At 36.8% G+C, this 17,986-nt stretch overlaps 2 protein-coding genes across 3 annotated transcripts in view; one reads left to right on the top strand and one right to left on the bottom strand.

The window, feature by feature from the left end:
- Positions 1 to 9,575, top strand: part of LOC139979150 (DNA polymerase subunit gamma-1-like) — a 30,721-nt gene extending 21,146 nt beyond the window's left edge. Inside the window, exons 16-23 of the mRNA XM_071989853.1 lie at positions 905 to 1,044; positions 1,696 to 1,893; positions 3,064 to 3,123; positions 4,259 to 4,373; positions 5,915 to 6,049; positions 6,352 to 6,468; positions 6,816 to 6,933; positions 8,497 to 9,575. Coding sequence (XP_071845954.1) covers positions 905 to 1,044; positions 1,696 to 1,893; positions 3,064 to 3,123; positions 4,259 to 4,373; positions 5,915 to 6,049; positions 6,352 to 6,468; positions 6,816 to 6,933; positions 8,497 to 8,597 — 984 coding nt within the window. The 3' untranslated portion in view covers positions 8,598 to 9,575. The remainder of the gene's footprint in view (positions 1 to 904; positions 1,045 to 1,695; positions 1,894 to 3,063; positions 3,124 to 4,258; positions 4,374 to 5,914; positions 6,050 to 6,351; positions 6,469 to 6,815; positions 6,934 to 8,496) is intronic.
- LOC139979152 (FAST kinase domain-containing protein 5, mitochondrial-like) lies at positions 9,022 to 17,023 on the bottom strand. Of its 2 annotated transcripts, none has more exons than XM_071989858.1 (7): positions 16,866 to 17,023; positions 14,285 to 15,859; positions 13,763 to 13,866; positions 12,311 to 12,476; positions 11,546 to 11,864; positions 10,495 to 10,609; positions 9,022 to 9,162 (listed from the first exon to the last, which is right to left on the bottom strand). In XM_071989858.1, exons 2-7 carry the CDS (start codon positions 15,804 to 15,806, stop codon positions 9,073 to 9,075), a joined length of 2,316 nt encoding a protein of 771 aa, XP_071845959.1. In that variant the 5' UTR covers positions 15,807 to 15,859; positions 16,866 to 17,023; the 3' UTR covers positions 9,022 to 9,072. The 2 variants fall into 2 exon arrangements, with proteins under 2 accessions (XP_071845959.1, XP_071845960.1); XM_071989859.1 differs by having other exon boundaries at positions 16,877 to 16,975.
- Positions 17,024 to 17,986: the final 963 nt, after the last annotated feature.

Here is a 17,986-nt window from a genome sequence, read left to right as displayed (position 1 = left end):
TCAGAACAAGGACGTATTAGTCTTAATTTTTCGTTTTAGGAATTGGAGTGAATTGGAATGTATTTTCACTGTATTTATGATTGTTTTATTGTCTGTTTTAATGAGAAGGAGTGAATCCCAATTCCTTTTATGGTCAATAAAGATTCTTATATCTTATATCTTACATCGGTGACTTGTAGCAAAGTCGATTCATAGACGCAACTCATATCTCAGCATAGTTGTCTGTACTCGTCATGTTGTGAATCTAGCATAGTGTAAAATTATGTACTTGTACTTAAGCATAGAGAGTTGTACTCATAGTCATACCAAGGATAATTATATTCTACTTGTACTCATGCAGTTAGAGGAGTAATCCAGAGCAATTTGGATGGAAATATGAAATATTACTGACTTATATGAAAAATGGTCACACCTTCTCCAGGAGTGGGGGTAACTTGGTCATAATAATTCTTGTACATAAATGCAACTAGTGAATTTTTATGCTAAACTTTGTAGTCCAGCCACTGTGAGTGTTGAGCCACAAATGTTGAATGGATCACTTTCAAACAGTAGCAGTAGGTATTGAAATACAAACTACACTGAAGGCAGTAGTTCCAAGTGGCTTGTAACACTTCAATGTATTTCTTGTAGATATCTCTCAAATACAGATTATACCCATACTGGCTTCCTAGAATTAGTTGAAAGTGTATTGTTTGCATCACATGTTATTTTCATAATTTCATTTTGTGGAATCTACCAACTTTCCAAGCTAGCAATTTCATCGATATTAACAATGTTTATAAGATCTAACAAGAACTAAATCAGTTTGTCATGCAAACATTTTGCAATTAGAAAAAAAATCCCCATTAAGAGTTGACTCAGGAGTGCTCCAATATTGACATTGGTTTTAATCATTCTGGCACAGGTGATAAATTATGCAAGAATTTACGGTGCTGGGAAGAAGTTTGCCAGACATCTGTTGATGCAGTTCAATGACTCTCTCTCATCCAATGAGGCTTGGGAGAAAGCTGAAGGAATATTTGCTACCACCAAAGGGGAAATCAAGTGAGTGCTAAGTAGCTTTATAATTATACGTTTCACATGGTCTCTGAATATCAAAGGGATTGGGGTTGGGTGTGGAGGAGGAGGGGGGGTAGCATGTACTAATCTAATCTGATCTCTACAAAGTTGGGCAGGATTAGATCCAATTTGCAGACCTTTTCAGACACAATTCAACTGTGATTACTTTTTTTGGGGTGGTGGGGGGGGAGTGGGGAGGAGGAGGAAAGAAATGAGGATGTGAGAGGTGATTGTAGAACATTAAATCCACAGTTTTCATCCTTTTCTTTATTTGGGAAGGGGGAAGGGTTTTAAGGAGATATGAAGGGGTTACACGTTGACAGAAGATATGGAAAGTTTTTGTTGATGTTATGTCTGTAGAAATGCAAGGAAGTGAAAATTTCACTTAAAGGCCATTTCATACAAACTTTGATGTTTGCTGTCATTATTTTTTGGTGAGGGGGGGGGGGGGGAAAGGGGGAATGGGCTTGGGATGAGAATGGGGTGATGGAGTGTGGTTGTCAGAAATTCATGGATAATTTTTTCTCTGTTGGTGGTAGGGTGGGTGGGAAGTGTAGAGAGCAACAGCCAAGTATCAACTTCCCCCTCCAACCCTAAGCTCCTTCATTTTGTTTCACATTTTGAAAATGTTGCCAGATACCATCTCTTACCGGAGGGGAGAAAACTCTGCAGCCTGCCAGAAGTACAGACCTTGCTGTCAGATAGAGAGGATGAAGAATGGGTATCTGGAGAGGAGTTGAATAAGATTTCTTCTTGGTTGAGTCAGAAACTTCAGAAGGATGATTCTCTCGATGGAGCGAACCTTCCGACTGAAGTGATGATGGCGTCTAAGGAGTAAGAACTTCCCTTCTTTCAGTTTATGTTGCAGTTTGTAGCAGCGTCGTCCGTTGATGTTGTTACCAAACAGTTCAAAGAGAAAGGTTCTTTCTGTTTAAACATATGGTTGCTGTTCTCATGTTTACCAAACCATGTGTGTAGTGGAAAGTAGAACTGTATTGAAATTAGAAAACTCTCTTTACTGTACTAAAATTAAAACAAATGCTTTAATTTTTGCTTGTATATGCATATTCAGTTTCTATTAGCTACAAAAATCCCATCACAATGTTTGCTCATTAACTTAACGAGCAGTTATATTTTTAACTATCATGATACAAGTTAAAAGGTTTAAAAGCTTTCACATGTTTGCTACTTGTAGTGCTTGTAGTGTCTGTGTGATGAAATGTTGACAGGCAAATCATATTTATGTTACTTTCTCAACAGCAATCGTTTGATGACAACAATTTCTTTTAATAAATTGTATTCTTATTCTAAGTAATACTGGGCTGGAAGTGTCTGGGTGACGAAAATATTGATGAAAATGCATCAACTTTGTTTATTACTTGCTATTATCCTATGAGACTGCCCTTAGTCCATTCATTTGTAGCTAAAATAGTTGACTCAAATGTAAAATAGCTTGTTTAAGCTGTAACTGCTTGTAGAAATATTGGGAAATAACACCCACAATGAGGATGGCCTGATGTAGAGTACAGTGAGGTGTTTTCATACACTGATTATAAAGGTGTCTTCATTCATTACAGACCCCATATTGCTCAACTAGAGAATAACAACAAAACAGAATTCCAAGGTTGATTTGGTGTCATCCCAGATTACTGCACACACATCTCATACTGTAGGATAATAGCAAGTAATAAACAAAGTTCATGCATTTTCGTCAATATTTTCGTCACCCAGACACTTCCAGCCCAGTATTACTCAGAATAAGAATACAATTTTTTTTTTTTTCAAATTAAATTAATTATTTAATAAAGCCTTATATCTGTCAGTGACAAAACAAGCAACACAGTTGATGTGTGTTCAGCTTGAATGTGTGTTGACTTTAATTGGTCTATTATTTTATTTACTGTTCCGTTGTTCCGTTGAGACTTTAAGTTGCCACTTAAAATTCATAATAATTCTCTCGCCTAGAATGTCACCAGTGATTTTTGTTTCCTTTTTACTTTTCAGCTCAAAATTCACCAATATCCTTAAGAGTCTGACAGATAAACAGGCTTGGTTTAATGGAAGGTAATGCTTAGTTTTTTTTCAATTCCTTCTTTTGTTTTGTTTATTAAAGTCTGTTATATTTTAAGGAAATGCTTAATTTCTTGTGTTGGTATTAATTTCTAAGGAAGATTTTTCTTTAATCTCGTAAAATATATCTCAATCTTTAATCTCATAAAATATATCCATCTATCAATCGCTGGATGTGGTAGTTTTCCTTTAAAGAGCAAACAATCGCATGTATAGTGTTATACTTCTAGACCGGCTTCTAAGAGGGATATGCAGCATTGAACATAATCAAATGGGATCCATTAAATATATTGTTCATGTGACTTTGTAAAATGATCAGTGCTATGTCAGTGAAAATAATACTTATTGCCCATATATACTTATTTTGTTTTGGGTTATGACCTGGATGTGAAAACTTATTCAGACAAAAAATTAAAATTGTAACATTCCACTTTGAACATACAAAATGTTTGATGGTACCCTTCCTTCCTTGTAGAATTTAAGGTGAGAATTTTGTGATTGTGAACATTTGTTATAACCCACATTAGCATACAAAGTCCTTAAAGGCATTGAAGACTCGCCCCAAACCATGTGCCGCGCTCTGAAAAAGTTAATTTTCGGTTGCTTGAAAATGATGTTTTCTTGTCACTTCAAAATGCAGACAGTAATGAAACGTGATACCTTGTTATCTTTTATCTAGACCTGAGATGTCCATCGCTGCTATGTACACTGTGTTGTGGGTATTGACCGTAGCTGCATGTATTGACTGTACATCAGCGTCTAATTACCAATGGTAGCAAACTGTGTGTATTTTCTGGGATCGATGGTGGTGTCTAACACTTCTGTTACACCTCATTTGAAACTAGGTCAGATTACCGGCATGAGACGTTTCTTTGTGCGCGAGTCTTCACACCCTTTAAATTTGTATTCTGCTTGTGGAAACCCTACAGGCTTGATTAATCAAAGTTGTGTCGAATAAGAAAAAATTGTTATCTTTGAAGATAATCCTGCTAGCATGAAAAGGTCAGACTCTCTTTACTGTATATGTTTAGCTGCACAGGCTCTTTGCAGTAGATAAGAAGTTTGTTAACAGTCTTTTCTATCTTCTTTGATAATCATTAATGTTCATGTCTTTTTGTTTTGTTTTAAGTGAATCTCACATGTTTAACCAACTGGAGGCCATTGCTAATTCCCCTGAACCAAGGACACCGGTACTGGGCTGCCGCATCAGTAGGGCCTTAGAACCACAGGCAGTGAACAATGAGGTGAATTTAGTAGACCAAGAGATAAATTAAGGTCTTGGGGGGAATTGGGGGGGGAGGGCTTTATTTGGTATAATTCACTTTTCCGTGTGCTTCCTGAGCCTCGTACTAGAATTCCCCGCATATGAAACAGGAAACATGCTTTCGTGTATTCCTTCTCACCATGAAACATTTTACTTTAGTACCTGTTTCAGGAACCTGTTCAGGATTCAACGTACACTCTCGGGGTTGATCAGAAACTGAAACACCTTATTGAATGAAGACAATGCAAATCAAATGATCACGCTGGATTGAAAATTCTGGATAATTTATTCCTCCGCTCTCAGACTTAATAATTCAATCAAAGTTTGGCTGGAATTGAGATATTTATGACAAATAGGCTGCTTATAAACTATTGCATATTCATTCCCTTTTTACAGTATATGTACAAAGCATGAATATTCATTGGCAATGATAATAGGTAATGTATTAAAGCTATTACAAAACCAATCCACAAATCTGACTAAGTGTGAAATGATACAGCAGCCGTTCCATTGATTTTTTTTTCAAGTTATTTGATGTCATTCGACACTAAAATCTTATAATGATACAGTTTTGTCATTAATTTAACTTGTCAATTTCGTTTTCAAAAAAATTGATGGAGAGTAAAAACTTTTATTAAAGTTTTCTTATAAACTATTTGGATGTGATTAACACTTCTATAAAATGTTTACAAGTGACTGAAAGTTGAGAACCTAATCAAATTCATTAAAAAAGAAATTTTAACTTATACTTTTTCATGATCATTAAAAAGGTGGAACAGCCAGAAGGATACCTTAGGTTTGAATAATATTCAGTAAATGGTTTGGTAAACTTGTTGACCAAATGCAAACACATCAATAAGAAGCCAGATTAAAATAAACAATTATATTAGCATTGATTTTCAGCATATAATATTTCTGAAACCAACAGGTGCATTTGTTTAGATGAAAGAGTATGAAAAAGATAAAAAAAAACCCTTTGCATTTTAAAGGAATAAGATTGTCTTCATTATCACTCTCTAATACTATATGCAGGGATGTGCCCACGCTGGGCGGCATTGGGCAGCCCTGCCCAGCACTATAACTTACTGCCCAGCACTCTTAAAAATCATGAATCCCGCCCAGCACTATTTTCATCTTAAATCCCGACATTCCTAACAATATATTCAACATAAATTGGGCCTAGCCTATGCCAAATCATACAGACTAATAATGCATCAGTTACACATGCCAGAAACATTACTTACGGCTCTCAATCGGTCCCTTGTAAAATCTCTTTGAAACAGACTAATAACTTTTACCAGGTACGTAATATATTTCACTAAAAAAATTTAAAAAAATGTTAATTGTTAAGCAAAACTAGTACTAAGTGCCATCATCTAGCATCTGAACACCTTCAAAAATCGAAAAAATCGAATCGAGGGACACCCCCTCCCTTTAGACCCCTCCGCCAGGACGGCGATCAGTATATTCGGCACTCAGGAAATCCTGGGCACATTCCTGTATATGTATATTCTGTTTCAGTTTCTCACCAGTCGTGTTAACTGGGTGGTGCAGAGCTCAGCAGTAGACTACCTTCATCTTCTCCTGGTCTCCACCAAGTGGCTCTTTGACCTTTATAAAATAGACGGCAGATTCTCCATATCGATTCATGATGAGGTACGATTATTAAGCACTGTCTTTCATAATTACTACTAAACATAAACTGAGCACAGATGAAGTAAAAAAGTCGCTTTGTAACAGCTGTGTATAAGGTCATTTTGAAAAAAGGAACGTTTTTACAAAAGAAAATGCATATATAGGGTCATATATAGGCTTTCTGTACCTTCAAAACTAAAACAATCAAATGATAAATTCCAGTTACTGGGATACAGTTCTGTTTAACTTTACAACCTTTCAACTCAAGTGCTGAAAGCTGTAACCGTCATTGACCAGTTGAATTCTCACTTTTTCTTTCGCAGGTGCGATACCTGGTCAAGAGTGAAGACCGATACAAGGCAGCGTTAGCTTTACAGATAGCTAATCTTCTTACCAGATGTATGTTTGCTTATAAGCTAGGAATGAACGATTTACCTCAGGTATATAACAAAAGTGTTGCTTTCTTGTTCCAAATGTCTTAATATTAAAATGAACATTCACATGCTATCAAGGAGACACTTTCATACAGTTTGCCAAATTCTCGAATGGGTTGAAAAAACTTGCCGATTCTGATGAAGTGAATTTTGAAGTAATAGCAACAAATCCATCGTGATGAATGTCTTTCGTTCAGGATTAAGGAGGAAATGAGAGCAATTATTTCCCGAAACAAATTAAATACAGTAAAGGATAATAGATAAGACAATGCAATACTTTGTTGTGTCTTTTATGTTTTTATAAAACTGTAATCAATTTTCATGCAAACTTTTTTCTTCTACTATTTTGGTAGTCTGTAGCCTTCTTCAGTGCAATGGATATTGACAAGGTGCTTCGAAAGGAGGTGGAAATGGACTGTGTAACACCCTCTAACCCTCATGGACTCGAAAGAGGATACAATATTCCAAAAGGTATCCTTGATAATAAATATATATACACATATATATATATATATATACATATATATTACATAGAATGGTGGTCAATATTCACAAAGGGTGCTCTATGCCAAGGCAGAGCTAGAATATCACATAATATACTTAACTAAACTATCATCATACTGCTACTCGGAGTTTCACGGGTACGGCTTGCGCACCGATCATCAGGCAACTGAACAACATAGGCTATCTCGGCTTCAGGCGTGTGTGTTTACGGTTGCCATGGCGACAGTGCGATAACAGCTCGGTTCTTTTGTTGATGCATCTGTCATTCGATTGTATTATGGCCAGCTTCTCTTCCATGCATAGATTGCATGATCCTGATTCGCGTTGGTGTGTGTTCCGACTCGCGGTCATACGTTGGGCTCACCGGGGGTGACTTCAAATCTAGGTACCGCAACCACACGAAGTCGTTTTGCAACAAAAAATATGAAAAGGAGACAGAACTATCCAAGCATATCTGGGCACTGAAAAGCAAGGGGAGAGACTACACTATTGAATGGAACATATTGAAGAAATCCGACACACACCAACGCGAATCAGGATCATGCAATCTATGCATGGAAGAGAAGCTGGCCATAATACAATCGAATGACAGATGCATCAACAAAAGAACCGAGCTGTTATCGCACTGTCGCCATGGCAACCGTAAACACACACGCCTGAAGCCGAGATAGCCTATGTTGTTCAGTTGCCTGATGATTGGTGCGCGAGCCATACCCGTGAAACTCCGAGTAGCAGTATGATGATAGTTTAGTTAAGTATATTATGTGATATATACATATATATATATATATATATAAATGAAAATCGTAATGAGTTGGAAAATCAAGAACAGTGAAAAAACTTTCAGCCTCCACCGGGATTCGAACCACGGGCCTCCCGCTGTGTACGCGGACACCCTAACCACTAGGCTATGGACGCTGATTGTATGTCCAGAGGTTCGAAACCGGTAAGGTAGATCGTAATTCCACTGTAGGCGTTTGTCACCTGTATCGAACAATACTAGTTCTGTTTTTGGTGACATATTTTGCCTTACTCTAGAGATCAAACATGATGCTAACCAACTCGAAAATCATTTGTGATTCCTAAAGCCGGATCTCGAAAGAGATATATATGTGTATCAATAAAGAATATATATGTATATATTTATTTTTATATATATATATATAGATATATATATATATATTTATATATATATATATATATATATATTTATATATATATATATATATATATATATATATATATATATATATATATATATCAGTTAATATAAATCGTGTCTACAGAATATATATACACACTTCAATTATTTCAGCAAGATGTCCTAGTGAATATTATTTTGTAATTATTTGGAAGTACTTCACAAAGTTACTAGTGAATAAGATATTGAACTTTCCATGAATGTGACAACAGTATTTGAATATTTGCCATAACTTAACGACATTAATCCAAGCGGGCAGGTTAAACCTGAAAGTAAGCAAACCATGACATCTTCAACTTTATTTTTTGTTTTTGTTTGTTCTACTGCAGGAGAAGCTTTAAATATTCATGAACTTCTGGAACGCATCAATCGTGGAGAAGGGGCGACCGTATCTAAAGAGAATGCACAGCCTAAAGTAGGTGTAAAGTAGCAACCCTATATTGAAATAGCGAAATTCCAGGTGATTGTCCGCAACACTGGTACATAGATACTAGCTGTATACCAAACCATCGGTGGATGAAAATTATTCGTTAACTTAAACAGAAATATTGTCAAATAGTTTTCAGGGAAGATGCTAGCCTTTTGCATTGTGCCTTAGACTTTTAACAAAATCATCAGTGATTGTGGATTTCTGAGAACAAGTGCCAAATCTCGAGGACATACGACTGTTCGAAAGCCAAAATACCAACTACCCTGGCAGCAACTTTGTTCCACCGGCTGTACTTGTTTCAATGTGCTCTGCAATTCACGGTGCGCTAGTCAATCCAGGAGGACAGCAATTCCGCATTTGAATACACTCGTTTGTCTGTGACGTTCCCGTTGTGAAAACACATTCCATCTGACCAGTACGTTATATTCTGTGATTCGCTCCATTTGTGATGCACTAAATTTTAATGCAACTCTTTTCAAAGAGAACCGAACAGTTTCTTTTTCAAGTAATTTTCCCTCGCAGCTGGGCCGTGTCTTCCAACAAGCTCCCAGTCGTGATAAGGAATCTGGAAAAGATGATAGGACGATATTAATGTTAGCACATTTGTACAGTTGTGGGAAATATGTTAAACGTCTTCACTGGACACAAGATACTGAAACAACTTCAATGAAAGGGCTGCATTGCTAACAGCTGACACTGGTCATGTGAAAACAGACTGTTGTGTATGACTACTGTACTAAAGAAACAGTGGTCATAACTGATGGCACTGTTAATGTGTCCATAAAATATATTTGTGTAAACATGTTGATACTACGCCTGCCAAGTATGAAATTGATAGTTAATTTTTAATGACATAAAATACATATATTTCTCAGGTCTGAAGTTGGAGCAGGTGCCTATTATACCTAGAACTTTCATACCACAGTATGTATGGAAACAGAAAGAATTAATAAAGGAAGAACTCTTCTTTGAAAAGTATTTGTACTCATCGTTTGTAATATCTTTTCTCTAAATTTTCCTGCAATACTTCGCTGCACGGCTTTGTGTTACACATTAATCTATTTATTGGTACTAGTAACTAGTCTATATTATATAATGCAATGACTGATGCAGTTTATTAGATTAACCAGTCAGATGAACTTCAAATTGGTAAAGGAAAGTTTTAAGTGTTTTTTTTTTTTTTTTAATTTTTGAAAATGTATGAACATTTGCTTATTCCATATTACTTTTAATAGTGATATGAAAAAGTGGGCTGCATGACACATATTTTGGGGGAATGAAAAGATTCCTTAATTTTTCACCCATTGATGTTCCTTGGCATGTACCAACCATGACAGTTAGATTTCATTGTAAGGAAGATAAATCCTTCACAAAGTGCTTTTCAATTAATATACAACTATGCATACATCCTTCACAAACAACAACATTACGTAAAAAATATTTCCTAGCGAGGGTGCGGATAACTGGGTGTCGTTGATGAAAATACATAAGAAACGCTTTAAGTAGGGCTATTGCACTTGTCAAATATGATCAGGCCACTCACTCAGGACTGCACATATTGATTACAGGTTGTGTACTGGCCACAATTGAGAAGTGGTAAACAAAGGTCAAGTGATACAAACTTCCTGCTTGACTTCACAGATATCTTTGTAATAGTCAAAGAGAGACATTTATAAATCATTTTAAAAACCAATATCATAAAACAGGACACGCTATTGTAAACAGTATTTAACAATTTCAGTTTAGTGAATTCTTGTTTCTTAACTTATAACCTTTACAGCAATCATATGGGAAAAAGATGCTGTTTACCATTTAGTCAGTGGGCAGCAACTATATCCTTGAAGGAAAATGTATATCCTTCGACTTGATGCCAAAACTGATAACCAATATAACTTACGCTGATAACATGGTAACCTAATTCAGCTAGATGTCGTCTCTTCATACTGTGAAGACCTAACAACTTATTGCCTCCGAAGTGATGGTGGTTTCTCGAAGACACTTGTATCGCAATCCTGGGTAAGAATTAAATGGAAAGACATGACCCCAAATACTACACAATTTAAACTGATCATTTATAGCGTAGTTATGGTCTTGGGTAGGACAAAGTATGACAACAGAAGGACATAAAATGATTCGTAATCATTAAATCTTTGTCATTTAATTTTAATACAAAATGCTCAATACGTTTTGAATACTGATCTGACATTACGGATTTAACCTGTTTACTACCAGCAAAACTCATACACTAACAATGATGTAAGCAATTTGAACTGATGTGTCAAACAAGAAATGTAGGCTAACACTGTTGTATAATATAGGAATTGCTAAGTAGTAATTATTAGTCTTACAAAGTAGTTATTATGAAAATACAGTGGAAAACTTCACTGATTTTCATTTGAAGATCCAACTTATCCAATGTGAAGATCCGGCTTCTCCAATGTGAAGATCCGGCTTCTCCAATTTGGAGATCCGGCTTCTTCAATTAGAGGATCCGGCTTTCCAATTTGAAGATCCGGCTTCTCCAATTTGAAGATCCGGCTTCTCCAATTGGAAGATCCGGATTCTCCAATTAGAGGAACCAGCTTCTCCAATTTCAAGATCTGGCTTCTCCAATTTGAAGATCCGGCTTTTCGAACCTGAAGATCAGGATTCTCCAATTTGAGAGACAATTTGTCAGTAGTAATAGTCCTTCAACAGCTCTGATCTAACATTAAGATTAACATTTTCATTAACTTCACATTTTAATCCACTTTCATCTTGAAGGTCACCTTCAAAATATAAATTTTTTCCACAAAATGGGAGAGGAATCACTAAACCAAGATTCCTCCACCCACAGGCTGCTTCAACCTGTCCTCATTTTTTTTTTTCAAATAACAAAATGGCAACCCTATAAATATATATATATGAAACCTACACATGTGTCGAAATATAATATGAAACACGCATACCATCTCTGATTGGCTGATACAGGTAATGGCTGAGGAAGTTGGACTTGCTTAAGTCTTTTCTCTTCTGGATTGTCAATGCTGCCTTCCTTTTCTTCTGTTGTTCTTAAGGTTCTATCTCTACTATGAGAGTTGTTATCATGACCTCTCTTATGGCCAAGGTGAGTTGTACTTGTGACAGATTTAACTCCAGTTAAATGTGAAATGATGTCATCATTGAGAGGTATACTGCCGCTAGAGTTATCATCCCGTTCGGTTGCTCGTGATGTACTTCCATTTATTGGTAGGGGTGTATTGGTGTCATCCAAGCAAATTTCAACGTCTGGAGGAAGGAAGAAAATATGAGAGAGAGAGAGAGGTGGAGAGAGCCAAAAAAAAATGGCAAAAGTAACAGAAATGTAGATATCAGAATTTATTTGAAAGACCAATTAAGAACAGGTCTGGTTATAAACACCAAACTTTACTTGCCTGAGTACCTTTGTGTGATAATGAGTAAAGCTCTGGACTTTATATCTCAGGTACTACTATATACTTAATTCAAACCCTGTGTGAATTTTTGAACTTTCCTCATCTCTCTTGGAGTCTAAAATTCCATCTCCGGCCAAAATTTAAATTGTTCTCTGACCTATGCAACCCACCATGGATGTAGGGTCATTGTATTGTGATATCGCTCATGTTTGAAGGCCAGTGAACATAACTTCTCTGCCCCTAAACCCCTGTGGATGGAAAAAAAAAGTAAAAAACGTAAAGAAATCCCAGGGTCCCTACCTGCTGTTCTCATGTAAGGCAAGATGAAGTGTACTCTATAGTACTCGTTTCCTCCAACGATAGATTTGACGCAGTCTGCAACCTCTCGTAACTCAGACCTTTGGTTTAGTTCCTCTCTGATGTCACCTAGCATTTGATGAGGGAATGGTTTGGATGTCAAATATTCCTGTAGATTTAAAAGAGATAGATAAGAGATAATACTGCAAAATCTTCTTTCAAAACACCTTCATGTTTTTTTGGTTTTTTAAACAAAAACAAAAAAAGGTCTAGTAAATATGTTAAATGTTCAACTGGTAAAATTCTCCACTTCACCAAATGGTAATGCCGGTGACACTGAAGCCATTACAGCCTAAAATTTTCCCCAAATTTGGATAAGAGACTTATCAGACCTGGAAAATTCATGGCACCTTTAAATAACTTGAAATTTGATTTAACCCTATTCCAAAATCTGTGTAAATCTTCACAATTGGTATTAACCTTCAGTCTAAATGAAGTTCACCAGACGTCTGCCTTTTTCTGGGGACGGTCCTCGGATCTCATGGACCGTCTCTGGATTAAAAGTGTACATGGAATAGACTCCGGATTTCATGTACTGTCACTGATCATTCCCAAATTTATTGAAAGGCCCAGAATAATGTAAATTTGAAGAAACAAATGAAGATAGTTTCTAGAGATTGTATGATAGAAACTTTTCACCTTCATTCTTGATACATAGCACCACCAGACATTGAGATCTCAAACTCCCACACATTCCTTGTTGTCAACATGGTAGGAGGGTTGGGGGGGGGGGCATAAGGTTATAGAAACATACCGTCCCTGGAATTTCTTGGAAAACAATATGGTCACAGTCTAACTTCAGTCACTTGAAAGCCTGATCCTTTAATGACCTTTTTTTTATTTTTTTTATTTAATAAACAAAAACTGACCAAAATGGACATAATTATCATGTGTTTATGAAAGGAATTACCATAAGTCAGTACGCAACTATAATTACATAAAATTGGAACATACATTGCACATATCCTAGGAAAACTGTAAAACAATTCCAAGAGGGACCTAGTACTAGCAAGATACAAACATTCTATCAAATCTGGAGACAAGTTGTAGAAAAAAAAACCCAAGCTGAGAATGAATATATTTACTTTTAAATTTTCCATTAATTGTTTTTCTATCTATCTACTTGTACTTCACTGACTCCATAACAGACAGTTTGCGTACTAGTAGTCAATGAGCAAAGAATATAAACTCGGTCATTTTTTATGAAAAAGGTATGAACAGTAAAACTAACATGGAAATGTAAGGTTCCTGTATTACCTGTAATAAAGAATAACAATTTTTTATACCAAAACTTCCTTGTCCTGTTAAAAGCCCTAATCAATTTAAGACAACAGGTGAAAGACAGATGCAAGACAATGTCAGAGAAATAAATTGAAAAGATTTCATTTCACTTACTAAGTTCAATCGTTGTTCTAGTTTCACTGGACTCTCTAAAGAGGCAGCAGCATGAAGCGTGTAGAGATTACTCCTAAGATCCACTCCTTCTCTCTCTTCGTAGTCTGAAAAAAGAACAAACGATACCCACAAGAATAGTTCCTTTTTCTTCTTTTTCAAAGAATTTTGCTACCAAAAGATTTCCATACAATGTTAATTTATAGAACTTGGTAAAAGTTTTGGTGAAATCATGACAAACCACACTGTCACAATTAAATATTTGACTGATCGGTTCAATTCTAAGCCGCCTGGTGAGATTTTCATTCGATTCATATGATCTGCCATTGAGATAAATTGTGTTGTATTACAAACTGTGGCAATTCCAACTATCAGTATCTCCATAAAAGTACCCCAGAAACTTAAAATGTAACTTTCACCCTGATACTTGCAACATATTCCACATTCGCCAGTCTAAATTTTTACCACTGAACTATCTTTTTAAAAATAAAACCCCTCCAAACAATTACAGAAGCCGATACGAACCTTTGATATGCTGTAAGAAACCGTCACTGAAGACCGTCTTCAAGAGGTCACTGGGATAGACGTTTATGTAAGCCAACGAGAGTAGAAAGGAAATAAAATAGATGGGAAATGTCGCCATCTCCTCTTGTAATTCTTCCACCCTTGCTTGCAGTACATCGACAACGAGCTTCCAATCAGTGGGTTCGTAATTCAATGTCACAAACGACCAGATGAACTTGGCCACATCCTTACTGCGACACTGTTCGATCTTCTGTAGGACTTCTCTAGAGGCAACATCCATCAGATCCTTGTGGAAAATATGGAGTGTGGCAAAGGTTAACACAAATTGCATGATTGACTTGATAGGGTATCTGTGAGCTTCCTTAGCTATCTGGTCACCGAGTCTTTCAAACAGGCTGCTGTATCCATAGTAGTTATGACGAAACACTTTCAGAATACCAACGATGTGATAGCTGGGATGTTTCCAGAGGTCAGATGCAAACAGGACGTCCCTCAACAAATTCATGAAGTCGAGAGAACTGTGCTTGTAGTTTGATTTGTAGAAAGCTGTACAAACAGTTGCGATTTCAACAAAGGAGAGATCCTTATCTCGTAATAATGTCACAGCCCTGGATTCCAAATCTGTCATCAATCTCCTTGGAACACCTCGATTTTCACCAGCAAGATAAATGACCTGAAGCAGTTCCTCTCTCGTCAAACGAGCAGCCACAGGTTTCACTCTTTGAAAGACAATCTCTGTCAGTGTAGAATTATTCGTCCCGAGTAAGGAAAATGCATCAGTCACTTTCAGCAGCTGTTTCAACTGCCAGTCACTACTTCTGATCAAACTTTCTTGACTAAACACATTTGCACATTCTTTGAAATACTTGGATACCGTCAAAAAGTTGATTTTGTATCTCAATGCAGCTAGGTGAAACAGGAAGCATTCAAATTCTTGTTGCGGTAACCTGGCGCAAGAATCCGACATGGTCGACAAGAAGTACTTAAACTTAGAACAGGCAATAATCTCTTGCAAATGCTTCCTTTGAAGACTTAACAAGGATTGGAAGAACTCAGTTATTGCAACTGCTGGTATCCGCCCAAGAAGACAGCTATCATTCAATCGACTTAATATGGTGAGCGTACAATCCTTCTTAGAAGTTGGCGTTAACGGCAAAATGGCTACATCAGCATAACTGGGGCGTCCAAGTTGAAATAACCTTGGAGTTCTAATTGTGTGAAACCTTTCAAACTGCATTGCCGATGAACTTTTATCCAAATATTCACTACCATTTAGTAAGCCTTCCAGCTGTACCCTAGAACTATAGAATCGCGATTCTTTGGTTGGAATTGGTGAATATTCCCAAGTTAGGATCTTGCAGCTGCTTGTATATGGAGTTAAGAAACGCATGGTTCCCCAACAAACTGTCGGCCTGGTACGAATTCTCCTGTTCATCATCAGCCTGCAGGAGAGACCTCTTGAAAGACTCCTCAAGGACCACCCAGAGACTTCTAAAAGCTTTGTCTTGGACATAACTGTCATTTAATGAGACTGTAGGGTACCCACCGTGTGTACAGGAAGTATGTTGCTACATGCTGAGGGAATGTGTGAGGGGGGGGGGATGAAAGAAAAAAAATATTAGAGGCTGAAATCTCGATATATCCTAATCCAAGGAAAAAATTAAAATTGCATCCTAGTTATTTCATTTACAGTTTTTCCTGTTTCAAGATTAAAATCTCTGGACTGCTCAGGACAATAACTGTAACAGGCTTCAGCCTTTGAAGCTACATATTTTACATTCAAACCTACGTTGCTAGGCTTAGGCCTAACACTAGTACTGCATATATTGCTACTGTATGTTAGGTTAGCTTGCACATATTTATTGTTCTGGTTCCTGCAGATGAATGTTCATTTCTACTATTCTGGGCTGGCCGTAACTGTTCAATAAGAGGATGCAATGCGATTTGATTTTTTTAGTTTTTTACTTAAATCAAAAGAATACTTGAGGACTTGCACTGGTGACGGACATATTTTGGGCATAGCATTTAAATATATATGATTACGTATACTGGATGGTCAGGTTATTTTAAGTTTGTATTGGGAGCAAGTTTAGTATTGGTAATCTTCTCTCATCAGACAGCAGTGCATGTCTAGTGCAAATGATAGGAAAATAAAACGTTTGTCTCCGTGTGTAAGTAGTTTAATTCGATCACCATGTAATCTATCTATGTAATTTATACAAAAATAAAACGTTTCAAAAGTCTTTTTTTTTTATTCAAAGTCATACTATGAGAAAATTTTGAACCACGGCAGCTACAAATCATACCATACGTGAATTTGTAGAACATTATACGGGAAAGTTACAGAAAACTGGAAAATACCGTAATCCCCATAGGCTACCACTGATTGACCGAAGGCTAGGTGCTAGGTTCTACACAGACCTTATGCTTTAACTTGTTACATTCGGCCCTATTCCGCGAAGTTCGTGCAAGGTAGCATTCATAGAAATGCATATAACTTTTTTGAAATGTAAAACTGCGTAATCAATACTTATTTACTATCATTAGGCCTATCCTTTTGTAATTGATCTTGTTTATTTACCGTAGTATTACATTTCGTGGAAACCTCTGAGCCATATTAATGGTGTTCTGCGACAAAATAATGGTCGTTGGCTGGTGAGGAGATATAGCTTTGATATAGACTGAGTGTGTCATGCATATAACCACATCCATCGATTCAGCTACCTAGCATGTAGATTTGTATCCATGAGCCAAACTCACAGTAATATGCATGCACAGTTGTATCCATGAGCCAAACTCACAGTAAAATGCATGCAAGAATCCATAAAAATTAATGCACCAAGTACATTCATACTCCCATTGCTCAAGTGTTCTCCTTCAGGAAAAGTGCCAAAAAACAGCAGGAGAACACCTTTTTTTTATATGTTTTAAAATAGGATATGTTTTTCTGTGGCTTGGATGTTGAAGAGCTTGAATGGAAGGAGATGTGGTGCAAAAATTGGGTGAATTGATGGAATTTTGTAACCACTTGAGGCCTCCCAGGAGCAGCGTATGAAAATTGTTTACTATCGAGTAAAGGGGTTTGTTTACAAGTGACGTAAACTTCAATGTCTTGATGTGGAAGCGCATAATTCAAAGTAGAGGTGATGTGCAAATAAGGAGGATTCAAGGAGGTGACACAGAACAGTTAAGAAATTCTGTGTTTTAATCTGGATATGTTTCTCCGTGCGAGCGGACGGTTCAGTGTGCTCAACTTGCTCCTCTTCTAGCTCAAAGTCTAAACTGCGTCATGATATAGAAATGTGCATGCACCCTGGCAGGCCAAGCCCTCAGATATCAACGTGGGGGTATGATTTGTCAGTTGACAACTTCTAGCTATACTTTAGCGGACCCTAAACGTGACGGACTTAGTACTGTGTAAGATAATGGAAGGATTACTTCTGGTACGACACCTACAACAGCTATAAAATAGAAAGCTCCTGATTAAAACCCTAAGAGGGCTGCCAACCGTGACTGAAATAAACACCGTCGCGTTCTGACTTTACAGGGATGATAAAGGCCAGTCTCTTAACATTATAACATTAGCAATTCCGTTAGATTTGTACAGTTTTTCTGATCATAGAATAGTCACAATACTACGGTGGCTTAATAGGGACATAGGAAAGGAAACAAGTCTGCTCAAATCTGAAAATTTGGACTTTT

This window comes from Apostichopus japonicus, chromosome 13 (assembly GCF_037975245.1).
Source record: "Apostichopus japonicus isolate 1M-3 chromosome 13, ASM3797524v1, whole genome shotgun sequence".
NCBI lineage: Eukaryota > Metazoa > Echinodermata > Holothuroidea > Aspidochirotida > Stichopodidae > Apostichopus > Apostichopus japonicus.
This window is presented reverse-complemented; position numbering and strand designations above follow the sequence as displayed.

Bases quoted from the DNA above. Each gene is read 5' to 3' on its own strand.
- LOC139979152 (XM_071989858.1), bottom strand. From the start codon at position 15,806: ATGACAGTTATGTCCAAGACAAAGCTTTTAGAAGTCTCTGGGTGGTCC. The intron at 11,865-12,310 runs GTAGGGACCCTG...TCCTTCCTCCAG, and splicing joins GCCTTACATGAGAACAGCAG to ACGTTGAAATTTGCTTGGAT. The intron at 10,610-11,545 runs GTATGCGTGTTT...ATTCTTACCCAG, and splicing joins GTATCAGCCAATCAGAGATG to GATTGCGATACAAGTGTCTT.